Source organism: Trachemys scripta, chromosome 7 (genome assembly GCF_013100865.1).
Source record: "Trachemys scripta elegans isolate TJP31775 chromosome 7, CAS_Tse_1.0, whole genome shotgun sequence".
Classification (NCBI taxonomy): Eukaryota; Metazoa; Chordata; order Testudines; family Emydidae; genus Trachemys; species Trachemys scripta.
The window spans coordinates 72,779,954-72,792,913 of NC_048304.1; the positions used below are offsets into that span (position 1 = coordinate 72,779,954).

Sequence of the window (12,960 nt, forward strand, 5' to 3'; positions counted from 1 at the left end):
TACAAAAGCCATTTGAGCAACACCCAGGCATTAGTACTAAAAAAAGCATGAAGGTGGGCATCTGTATGGACAAAAGGAAGCTAGGCTAAAAACCAGGCCTTACAATTCTAGAAAGCAATGCTGAGATTTCATTAATCACGTCTTCGTCTCCAATTTGAGTTTCAGTGAGAAATACTAAAATGCACACATCTTCCATTCAGTCGTATGTTATATACAAACAAAACCCTGCATGCAAGTGGTTTAGTATTATAATTAGACAACAGTATCAATTAAGCTACTTACTGGTTTTCTGAATGGCAGCAAGATCTGTCTTCTGAGGACATGAAAATAATTGGCTGGAGTTGAACAATTCACCACAATCCAGTTGCATTCATAGAGCTGGGAAACTTCAAAGTCTGCACTGAACTCCTAATGAAGACAATAAAGGCATCAGAAAAGCGGCCTCCTTTCTCTTCCTCCAAACTCTGCCCCCAATTCACTTTTTTAGGCTCTAATATGTTATGCATTTTGGGGCACAAGAAAAGAACTATAGTAACCTTGGACGCACTTACCACTACCAGTGAGTAAAACTGCAGACTCTCCATTCTTGAACTTCAAGATTGGTCTCCCACACTTACCTGATCAAGAGCTCGGCAGGCTTTGGATCATAATCACTATGTACACCCAACCCTAAAGACAAGGAAACCAGCATGCTCCCGTTTCCTACTCCCTATAGTCCCCTTTCCTGAAAGCCTCATCAGTAGATCTCTTTTCTTAATGTTTTGTTGTATATAGATAAGTGCCCCAGCAACTCAATGTCGTCTCTTTCTCAAGTCAAACTTTCTCCCAAGCTTTACTTCACCTCAAAATGTATCTTTAAAGCAATGGTTCTTAACCTGGGGTGCGAGATGCCCTTTCTGGGGGTGCAAGACATGCACAGGCATGGAAGTACAACTACTTTGTTTCATCAAACCTATGTATTTATTAACATTTATTATTATAATTTTTTAATGATTACTGTATTCTTAATTTTACTGTGAAATTAAAATAAATAATTCTCTTTCATTCTATAGTTATGATATATCTAGGTTTAAAGAACTGATCTACTTCAATGATTTTTGATAAGGGGGGGGGTGCAGGCTGCAGTAAAGGTTAAGAACCACTGCTTTAAAGGGACAGTCAAGTAGGAAAATAAAATCACACTTGGATCTGAAAATGTTGTACCTATTATTGTTACAAATCATGCGTATGATTATTCTAACAGAAAGACTAGAGCAGGGGTCGGCAACCTTTCAGAAGTGGTGTGTCGAGTCTTCATTTATTCATTCTAATTTAAGGTTTTGCGTGCCAGTACTATATTTTAACGTTTTTAGAAGGTCTCTTTCTATAAATCTATAATATATAACTAAACTATTGTTGTATGTAAAGTAAATAAGGTTTTTAAAATGTTTAAGAAGCTTCATTTTAAATTAAACTAAAAAGCAGAGGCCCCCAGACCGGTGGCCAGGACCTGGACAGTGTGAGTGCCACTGAAAATCAGCTTGCGTGCCACCTTCGGCACATGTGCCATAGGTTGCCTACCCCTGGACTGGTAACAACATGTAGGCAGGTGATGAACTGTGATCATGGAGATTGCTATTAGTCAGCTTATTACATCTACCAATTGTGCACACAGCTAACCCATACTAAAACATCCTATTATTATCATCCATGCAGCTGAAAGTGCCATTAAGGTTTCCCATAACTTTTTATAAGACCCTATTTTCAGTTGTTTAGAATTTTGCCAAACTTTAACAGTTTGTGCTAAATGTTTCCATGCTGGGCGTCTGCCTCAGGCTGGTTGAGTTATTTATTTATTTTAATTTCAGCCAAAACAGTTGAGCCATTCCTAAGAAAGAAACTAGGGGAAAATGTTTTCCCCATGTTAAAAAATGCTGGCAACCTTTCTTTTGAACAGCTCAAACACAGTATGCTGTGGAGCGGGGACTTCATATTTGGTAGGAGGGTGGCCTTTGTTTAAGGGATGCTAGTCCTGTAAAAATTTGCCAAATTTGCCAAGATACAAGCTTTTGAAAAGAAAAAAAAAATCAGTTTACACATGCTTGTCTTTAGCATTTAGCAGCCAAAATGTCAGAGGATTCCATCCTCACCGAGTGTGCTCCATTCCCTCACAGCTCCTTATCTGACCAGACTGCATATGCACCATCCCCACATAGTGACTGAGCATGCTCTACCCCAAGGCCACAAGGACAAAGCCAGACTTTCCCTATAACTGCTGCTCCCAGCACAAGTGGGACTGAGCACTGGAAAAAAAGTTATCTACCTTTCCATAACTGCTGTTCTTCAAAGTGCGTTGCACATGTCTATTCCACTATAGGTACGTGTGCGCCTCATGCACAGTTGTTGGAGATTTTCCCCTTAACAGTACCCACTGGAGCAACATCAGCACCCTCTGGTGCCTTGCGCCACTGCAGGTATCAAGGACTGCACTGCCCCGACCCCTCTCAGTTCCTTCCTACCAGAAAGGCTCAGAGGGGGGGAAGGAGGGTGGGTCATGGCTTGCCCATGTGCAAAACATCTCAAAGAACAATAGTTACAGAAAGGCTGGTAATAGTTTTTTCTTCATGTGATAGCACAGGTCCATTCCACTATAGGTGACTCAGAAGCCGTTTGAACTCTAGGTGGGCTCGGAGTCTACAGCAAGGGGCCTTCATATCGGAAATCTTGAATGGTTTGTTGCACCTTCAAGGGAAGACCTGAATACTGCGGCTAAGATGCACACTGCATGATGATGGAGGAAGCCATAGCTCAAGCTGTGCGGTTTGCCGCATCCAGGCTTGTTTGCAATACTGTTCTGGCAACTAATTTGTCCTCCACCACCATAACAGTGAACTCCTGCTTTGCTTCATCAGGAAGCTTGTCTTTGAACTTCAGGACATTATCCCACCAGCTGAAATCGTAGCAACCCAGCAGAGTCTGCTGGTTAGCAACACTAAGCTGTACAAATCCTGTGGAGTAAAGTTCCCTGCTGAATAGATCTAGCTTGCTTGCTTCTTTCCCTTTCAGAGCAGAGGCTTGGGGTCCCTGTTTTGCTTTTTCATTAGCCACAGTGAATATGAGGGAGCCTTGAGAAGGGTGGCTATAGGGACATATCTTTTCTCCACCCTTTTAGCAGTGGAAGGCAGAGAAGATGGCATCTTCTGCCATAAAACCATGACTGGTTCCAGGATAGCCTCATTAATAGGGAGAACTACCACAGTGGGTCCTGCAGAAGCTAAAACATCCATGAGCTTGCGAGATCTTTCCAGCACCTCTTCTGGTTGGATATCCAGAGCTACCGCAACCCTCCTCAACAAGTCTTAATGACTCTGAAATCATTGGGGGGGTGAAGAGGGAGAAATAGTCTCAGTCACTGCCGCCTCATCAGGTGACAAGCAGCAGCTAAGAGTTGTTGAGGAGGTCCCTCCTCCAGTTCCTCCACAGGAGAGTCCTGAGAGCACTTTCCCCCTGCACGGTATCGGTACTGGATGAGGAAAAATGGTGACCTTGCTGCAGATGCTCCCAGCACCTAGCCAATGTAAAAGGGCAGGAAGATAGAAGAGAGGCTCTCCAATGTGGAGGGAAACCCCGAGGGATCCAAAAGGGCCACTGATACAGAGGGGGGACCCAGCTATGTGAAGGCAATTAGCCCATACCATGGTGGGCAGGCACTCCACTGGGGCTGCTGGGCACTGTCAGGTTGAGTCACAAATGACCCCATCTCAGAGTCCTCTTCCTCAGATCACGGGGAGTTGACCCCATCGGTACCAGGGAGACCATGCTGTTCAGGAGTCTCCCCGATAGCAGGATTGGAAGTGCTCACTCCCACAGTCCCAGTTCCAGTCCCAGAGCACAGTTCATGTCTTCTACAGTTGTGGCACCTTTTCTGTAGGGTTCCATCCAGAGAGGAGCCAGTGATGATCTCACTGGAACCCCATCTCAAACCCATGTGTAGTGACATGCGGCACCAGTAGGAGCTCATGCTGCCCCACTGGATACTGCTGAGGGGGAAATCTCTGACAACTGTGCACAAGGCACACGCCCCCAACCTCTCACAGTTCAACTGAGGTAGCATAGAGGAAACTGACTTCAATGCAGAGAGGGATAAGAGCCATACTGTGGGGGATGGAAAATACTTGACAGACACAAGGATTCTGGGGATGGGGGAAGAAGACACTCAAACTGATTGGTAAAAAAGACTGGGACTTGGAGCTGGAACAGGAGGGGAGGCTGGGATTAATTTAGCAAGGAGATTAGGACGGGCTGGGGAGGATGCTGGGACTTGAGAACTAGAACACATGGGAAGCAAGGACCTGCTCAGGCCAGGAGACTGGGCCTGGGAGCCAGGTGTAGAGGCTGCAACAGCTTAGGCAAGGCGACTGAGAGCTGGTGAGGAAAACAAGGGGGTAGTGGGGATGACCCTGACTTTGGATGGGGAATTGGAAGGCTGGAAAGACTATCATAATGCACATTCTGGCATTTCCTAACTTCTGAGTGCCTGACTCTGCAATCTTAATAATGTTCTTTTAACATATGTTTTTTGTGAGTAATTATTGTTAACTCATCCTAACATTCCCAGCCTATATTTTTTTGTCATCCACCTGTTATGCTTTGGTTTAGACAAGCTCTTTGGAGTGGGAGCTGGTCATTTACTCTGTTTGTACAGCACATCCTGGTCTATAACTGTGGCTCCTGGGCACTACAGGATTGCAAATAATAATTTTCAGTTTGCTTACTACGTACATTTGGCAGTGCTGAATATATAATCAGTCAATTTCCCCTGTTCGGGTGGGTCTTTCACACACAAAGCAGAGACAATAATCATTTAAAAAAAAATGAAGACAATGGGGCTGTAAAACCATAAAAACTGGAATATCTAGCACCCAAGACTACTTTACCCTATTTTTTTTTTTAACTGGCTGAATTTTAAGTCTATGTTTAATAGTTGATCTTGGAGAAGGGGAATATCTAGTTGATCTTTAGAATTACAGTTTAGCTGAAAAAAATATCTTTATCTACCTTTAAAGCACTTAGATTATTCAAATATAGTAATAAAAAAATTTATAGGATAAAAAAAAAACCCACTGAGAACTGATCACCTAAACATAACATCACACACACTCGGTGCAGATATTTTTACACTGCATCTGCATTCTGAAGTTCCCAGCTGGACGGTTTGCTCTGTTACAAGAACACTGGGTTTTAGTGCCATCTGATCTTCCTTGGAAATGTGTTACAGACACTGACTTGTGGTACATCCAGCTATATAAAACTGAAGAGTTACTGTCCCCTAGGAACTCCCATAAAGAAATAATACTACCAGAGACAAATTATTTCTGATCTCAGCTTTCAAATGAAATGCAGACTAGACTAGTCATCTTTATTATTTTTATCAAATGAGCTGAAAGTTAGAGCAAATATTTGAGCTAAACATTAAAATACACCAACTAGCGGTCTTAAAAGGTGACTTCCAATCCTGCAGGAAAATATTCAAGCTGTTGGGGGAAGACAAGTGCTGGTTGGTGGCAATAAATTAATTTCTCAAGCAATAAACCCAACAAAACCTGCTTTAAAATAAGTCTCTGAAAAGCCCAGAGCAGGAAAAAGGGCATTGCTGTTGACAAATCTACTTACTGGATAAGCGTCCGAATCATCATTGCTCATCTGCAGAAACCTCTCCGGCCTGGCTGAAGAATGCTCTGGACCCTGGTAATCACATCATTTAAAACAAAACCAACAACAGTTTAGATGTCTTTCTAGATCACTCCCTGCACAAGTGCTTCCTGTCAGCCTAATCATCATGGAGCAGCCTCAATACAGGCTGCTCACCCCACCCTCCCTGCCAGAGGATAAATGCTGTAACAATGACAATCAGAGAAGAGGGAAAGCTTTGAAGAGGGTAACATGGTGGTGCCCCTGAATAAAGGAGCTGTGATCTTGAGTATCCATCCGATCAGATGGAGATGGGTTACATAGAACTCCAATGTCACTACCACTAACACTGGTCTACAATTTTTGAGAAGTTGTCTGCTTCAGAGATAAAATGTGCTATTTATTATGTATTTTGATGTGCTGAATTCAAATATGACAATTAAAACAACTGATTGGCTATTGTTTCAAAGATATTTAAGTTTTTACATTTTATGTCTATGTCTATTGTGTAGATAGTAGAGTTTTAATCATAAATTGTAAACCTAGGTCTTTTCATGTGTTTATGGTTACTTTACATGATAATATTTCACCTGTCCTGTTTATGTAACACTTTAAAAATCAGCAAAAGGGTTATATAAATAACATTTATTATGAAACAAAAGGCAAAAAACTATTATGTACATAGTTTAGTCCTATTCAGTGTCTACTCGGCGCTTCTTGGCTTGTCTCTTGTATTCATTAAATGGAGCATCTCTTGTCACTGTACAGCAATAATCTGCAAGCATTGATGGGCTCCATTTGCCCTGATAGCGTTTTTCCATTGTTGCAATGTCCTGGTGAAATCGCTCGCCGTGCTCGTCGCTCACTGCTCCACAGTTCGGTGGAAAAAAATCTAGATGAGAGTGCAAAAAATGTCTCTTTAGTGACATGTTGCAACCAAGGCTTGGTTGTCTGCCTTGTTGTTTCTGAGAAAATTTATTGCCACTAACTGGAAGGCTTTCCATGCCGTCTTTTCCTTGCCACGCAGTGCATGGTCAAATGCATCATCTCGAAGAAGTTCACGAATCTGAGGACCAAAAAAGACACCTTCCTTTATCTTAGCTTCACTTAACCTTGGAAATTTTCCACGGAGGTACTTGAAAGCTGCTTGTGTTTTGTCAATGGCCTTGACAAAGTTCTTCATCAGTCCACTTTTTCTTCTTTGACACACCTTTCCCAACTGGAGGCACCATGCAGAAGTAACAATTGCTAGTATGATCTGTTGGCTCTCTCCAAATCATTGGCACTGCAAAAGGCATAGATTTCCTTTTCCTGTTCAACCACTGGCCAAGATTTGTTGCACAAGTGTTGTAGCATATGTGTGGGGCCCACCTCTTGTCCTGATCTCCAATTTTGCAGCCAAAATAAAGGTGATAGGCTTTCTTAACCATAGTGGTTATACTGCGCTTTTGTGATGCAAAAGTCACTTCACCACAAACATAGCAGAAATTATCTGCACTGTTCACACAAGTATGAGGCATCTCTGCTCACTTTGGCTAAACAGAAATGTGTCCCTTTGCAAAATCAAACACTGACAAGTAAGAGAGCACGACACTGTATGATTTCTAGAGCTGATATAGGGCAATTTGTTCAGCAGAGTGATGTAAGCTTCGTTATGATTGCATCATCCATGACTTCTAGGAATAACATGATGCAATTCATATCATGTATGATGCAATACCAGCTTCAGATTGCAACATTCATTGTTTTGCCTAAAAAGCAAGTACTGTCCAAACCCAGTCATAGATTTATTCATAGATCCAGTCAAAGATGTATTTTACTCATTTCTGGTTTAAATTGAGATCCCTTCCCTTTATAACTCACTTATCCTCCACCATTCCCAAGTCAAGGGTTGTATATACTGACCCAATAGCATATCTTGAAAACTAGAGCCAATCAACAATTTTAAGCATCATTTTCGTTCTCAGTGACCCAGAATTAGTAAAGTTTGACTACATTTATTTCAGAAGCATTTTGGCTGTAGAGCAGTGTAATTAAAGGTTAAATACTCAATGTGGTTGTGCAAGGTGATGCAAGAGACCGAGTGCTTGGGGCACTTAGCCACCCTGCCAATCCAGGACAGAATGGTGCAAGATGAGGTTAGGTGGTGTGGTGCAAATCTGTGATCATTTAAAAATGAGCAGCACACATTCACAAGCCAGTAGGTCTTGCACGCTTGAGACCAGGACTGGCTCCAGCTTTTTTTGCTGCCCAAAGCGGCAAAGAGAGAGAGGGGGAAAAAAAAAAAAAAAAAAAAAAAAAAAAGCTCTACCATGCCGCTTCATTCTTCGGCGGCAATTCGGCGGCCGGTCCTTCCCTCTGAGAGGGACTGACAGACCCGCTGCCGAAGACCCAGACGTGCCACCCCTTTCCATGAGCCACCCCAAGCACCAGCTTGCTGCGCTGGTGCCTGGAGCCAGCCCTGCTTGAAACCATGGATCACCTGCTAAGGCAGAAGCTGGCTCCTCCAATTATTTATGTCTTGAGCACTAGGTTACAGTCCTACCCTACAGCAGCATGAGTGTGTATGGAAGAGAAGGGAACTTCTCTCTTCTCCCACTAGCACACCAGTTTGACACAAGACAGGATGCTCGAGATGGGTATATGTACTTTGGCCAATTCCCTGCAGAATCATTGGTAACCCATGCTAGGCTGAGTAAAGTTTAACTGGCATAGCTAAGCCAATTACTCCATAAAACCTTTTAATAGGGATTTTATGTTCTGCTATAGTTAAAATATCTATCACTCAGACAGCGCTTTTCACTAAATCTCAACGCACTTTACTGAAGTGGGTAAGCATAATTGGCCCCCATTTTATAATGGGGAAACAGGAACACAGGTCACAGAGTAAGTTAGTGGTAGGGAATGGAACAGAACCCATTGTCTCCCGACTCCCACTCTTCTCCCTTATTAATAAGGTTGGAGAGAGTTAATTGCAATCAGCAAAATAATATGGTGTGTGGTTTTATTTATTGCTGATGCTGGGTTGTCATTATTTGTAAGGGTGACAAATATTTATGATTAAGAAGGGCTTTCATACCAGAGAAAACCATAAAGTATCTCATCCTAGAGATAACTGCATTTAATCTTTCAACTCGTATGTTAGTTAATTCCACTTACAAATCAGGGCTCACTCCCTTACACACCACCTTCAGTGCAGTAACAAACAGATGTCACAATGGGAAATCCCAGAGAACACCACAGTGATGGCTTTGACTTTGTCTACACTGGAACCTGAACGACAACACTTATCATTCAGGGGTATGAAAAAAAAACACCCTGAATGACAAAAGTTTTGCTGACAAAGAGCGCCAGTGTGAACAGTGTTGTCAGCATGAGAGCTTTCCTGCCAACAAGGTTACCGCTGCTCATTGGGGTGGAAGTTTTTTGTCAGCAGGAGAGCTTTCTCCTTCCAACAAACAGCAGCTACACTGCACGCCTTTTAGTGGCACGGCTGTAACGGCACAGCTGTGTCTCTAAAAGTGTAGACATAGCCTTAGAAACTGTTGCTAAAAGAACAGGGGAAAGTGATGTGTACTGCTCAACTCCTCCCTGTTGTACCGGCAGAGTGATTCCCTAACAAAACACTCAGTATCTTCCTTATGCACAAAAGGAACACTAAGATGGAGCAGCTAGCATATCTGTGTCCTGTATAACTTCTCTTGCAAACTGGCCTCAGTTTTGTGGTGCAAACTTGTCTTCTCATTAGTGGATGAGAACCATAAAGCCACACAGTTCTGGCACATTGCAAGTCTAATATTGTTAGTACCACTCCTGTTGCCATCTATTCATGTCCTGCAAATCATAATTCTTACACGCGCGCACACACACACACACACACACACACAGAGCAACCTCCTCCTATTTTAAAAACATTTAAAATGGTTTACAAATGAATGTAGTATTCAATAAACATGCTGAATTCACTGCACTGGAAACAGAAGTGTATCTACAGAGGAGACAGCAAAGATGCAAGCTTCCCCCCGCCCACCCGCCCCGAGCTTCAGTGATAATCCTCAAACCAGACTCCGCTCATTGTCTATGTTTAATGTCTTTGCTGAAACTGCTAACAAGACTGCCAGTTACTGGAGGGGGGGCAGGGTAGAGGGAAGGTTTCAGACCCCCTGTCCAACAGGACCTGTACAGAATCCATTAGCTAGTTGCACATGAGCCACCAAGGAGCTATCAGTCAGCAAAGTCCTTCAATCACAACCAGCCAGAATGTATGTTAGAGGTGAAAGGATTCCCATCCCATTACCAATACCTCGCCAAGCCATCCTGTCCCTAACAGATTTCATGCTGGAGTCTTTTTGTTTTTGAAGAGTCCTTAGGTTTCATCTTGGGCATGATCTTACAGTCCTTACTGAAACAAAGCTGAATTCACTAGGATATTTGTCAACAGGACTGTGCTCTTGTATAAACAGAAAATCCATACAGAAAATCACCCAATGGATACGAACCAACAGCTGTGTGCCAGGAAAGGTTATAATTGCATGGAATTAAATGTATAGAAACAGAATAGAAACAAGAAGAAATGCCTTTATGTACACTTAAAGTGAATGAAAGAGAACATTTACAGCTATGGCAAGCACATCAGTATCATGGTAGCATGTATTTGTTAACAGAAATACTGTAAACATACATTAAATAATACACTGAGTGTCCGTGCATTCTAAAAGGAAATAACTATTTCTAATAGCACAGGGCAGAATGCTTATGTCACTTTTAAAAATAATTTAAAAGATGCTTAAAAGTGATCCTACTGTTAACTCCAACTTCAGAACAGAAGAAAGTTACATGCAGAGTCTATATAGATCTCATTCCAGTCCTTCTGTGGCTAGCTCACTAGGAATTACGGAGAAGAGAAGTGGGCAGCCATTCAAAGGGGCTCTCTCCCTAAAAGGGCAGATTTCTTATTTCCTCCAAGTCACCCAAATCATCAACATTTTTAAAAAAATGTATTTGTTTGCAAGCTGCATAAAAACCCCTTAGAACAATGTTCTAACTTAAAAGTAAAGTTTATACGGGTAAAACACATGTATCTGAGGTTTGTTTCATGTCATCATAAAATAAAGTGAAACAAGTGCTGTAAAAACCTATTGAAATTTTAACTGTACCCGAGAATCCCAAGCCGCCTCCTTTATACTTTGCTCTTTCTAGGAACTTTTCATTTTAAGTTAATTTTTCATAACCACAAAGCTCTAATGAAGAAAAAATAATTGTTTTGCATTGACACAAGTTGTATTGACCAAATAAGTCTTTCAAATAGCAGGGTAACAATGGCAGATACCACTGCAAAATAACCCATTCGGAGGAGGGCACAAGGAAAGGGAGACTGAATGTTCAGAAATATATCAATGCTGTTTTCCTTTTGTTCTCGTTCCTGGCCAACTGTCAAAACTGGTCACTGCAAGCATATTTATTTTTGAGATAGAAGAACAGTCTAACGTATGTCAGCAATAAACTCTTTTTTTTTTCATAAAAGTTATAAGATCCTGAAACTGCATTTGTATGCTGCAAAAAAAAGGAACAATAAAAGGTTCTGTAGTTTCTATTCTACTACTTTATGCCAAAGCACATTTATTGTTCCAATCAGTGAAAGCCTTACCATTCCTTCCATTCCATGTGGCAAAAGCAGCACAATCCCATTGTGTCGAACCCACTTAGCCTGTCCTGAGCTGATAAACTGGTCTATTATGCACTGTGCAGTGTTGTGGAAGTCGCCAAACTGCGCTTCCCAGCACACCAGAGCATTGGGACTTGCCATGGCAAAGCCAAGTTCAAAACCTAAAAACAAACAGGTAGAAAGAAAAAGAAAAAGATCCTTATTAGAATTATATTCTATTTTCCATAATCTAAGACACCACCTTTCTATTGCAACTAATTAAATAAAAGAGCAGAATATGTATCAAGAATATTTTCTCATGAAGTGCAACAGTGTTTTCAATAGGACCACTTCTGCTAGAAGGATTAGCAGACATTTGTTTATACATATAGGATCCAATCCCTGCAAACTCTTCCTTACGCTAGTAGTCCCAGTCAACGACATCATGTGGAAACTTCAGTTTCATGAAAAAGTTAAGGTATTAACACTATTTTTTTCTCCTGGTAGTAAACATTTTTATACACAAATCTAGATAGAAGCCACCCTTTTAATAAAAGTAACTATAAATATATTTATAGTTAATATTTAGGGTTTAGTTCAACAAACTATTTGTCCACCTTCTGCATTACGCAAGCCTGCACAATGCTATGAATGTGCCTGTACATTTATACAGGTGCTGGTTGGAATCATTTGCTGTGGCTGGTCTTTTACATCTGTAAACTGGATCTTTCTAGGATCTTCTAATATACCTTTTATTTACCAAATGGTGACTGGATAATGTGGTGAATGGCACTTTGGAAATGCGTATTTATTGAATAAGCATTTCGCTGTTAACAGTCATTCCCCGTTTCCTTTCCTTGGTTACAGAATCCTACATGTTCTTGTCCTGTGTAACTTTAAGTTAATGCCTAAATTTTCAGAACATTTCAAGAGATTCTAAAGATGTGATTATTACTACAAAGTCAACGGGATCTGCAAATCTGTGGATAATTCCTTAGGTGTGCAAAACTGAGCAAAGAAAATAAAAAGTTTTAGACAAGTTATTGGAGGCAATGCAGCAAAAGTGCTCCCTCCTCAGAGATAAGAGGCTAAAACCTTCCTCAAGAGTCATGCCCCTCTGCGTTCTTCACTGACATCTGTCCCAATACTGTGGTGAGGGGAGCAGGCATGGGGAGCACTTCTACTGCAGAGATGGTATCTCTGCTTAAGCTAATGCAAACAGGAGAATCGCTGCAGGTTTCCAGGAGGATAAGCAGGAGAGAACGGTTCTCTCCCTAGCTCCTCCCAACCAGCAGAGCCAGAACTCCACAGGGTCCATAGGACTGGGATAAAAAAGGGAGGGAGCATGCTGCAAAGTCTCTGCTTTCCTTCTTTTTGGACATCTCAGCTCAGATGCACCTGATCTGGGGCACTTCCAAACACTGTTCCCTCCGCTGTACTGAAGTCCAAGGTACACAGGGAACACTGAGTTGCACAAAGGCCACATGACTTTGCCATCAGGTCAATAACAGGCTGGGACTAGAGCCAAGGTTTCCCTAGTTTCATGCTATACCCACTAAACAACACTGCCTCTCTATACTCAAACAAATGTAAACATGGATTCTGAATACAGATTCAAGTTTTACCCAGGTATTCAGAAAGATCAT

The 12,960-nt window shown here is 41.7% G+C and overlaps 1 protein-coding gene across 2 annotated transcripts in view; it reads right to left on the reverse strand.

Annotated features, from left to right (window-relative positions):
* OGDHL (oxoglutarate dehydrogenase L) overlaps positions 1 to 12,960 on the reverse strand; it is a 108,258-nt gene that overhangs the window by 6,778 nt on the left and 88,520 nt on the right. For both annotated transcript variants that reach the window (XM_034776954.1, XM_034776955.1), the window contains exons 17-19: positions 11,318 to 11,496; positions 5,653 to 5,724; positions 283 to 408 (exon numbers count right to left, since the gene is read on the reverse strand). In XM_034776954.1, coding sequence (XP_034632845.1) covers positions 283 to 408; positions 5,653 to 5,724; positions 11,318 to 11,496 — 377 coding nt within the window. The remainder of the gene's footprint in view (positions 1 to 282; positions 409 to 5,652; positions 5,725 to 11,317; positions 11,497 to 12,960) is intronic.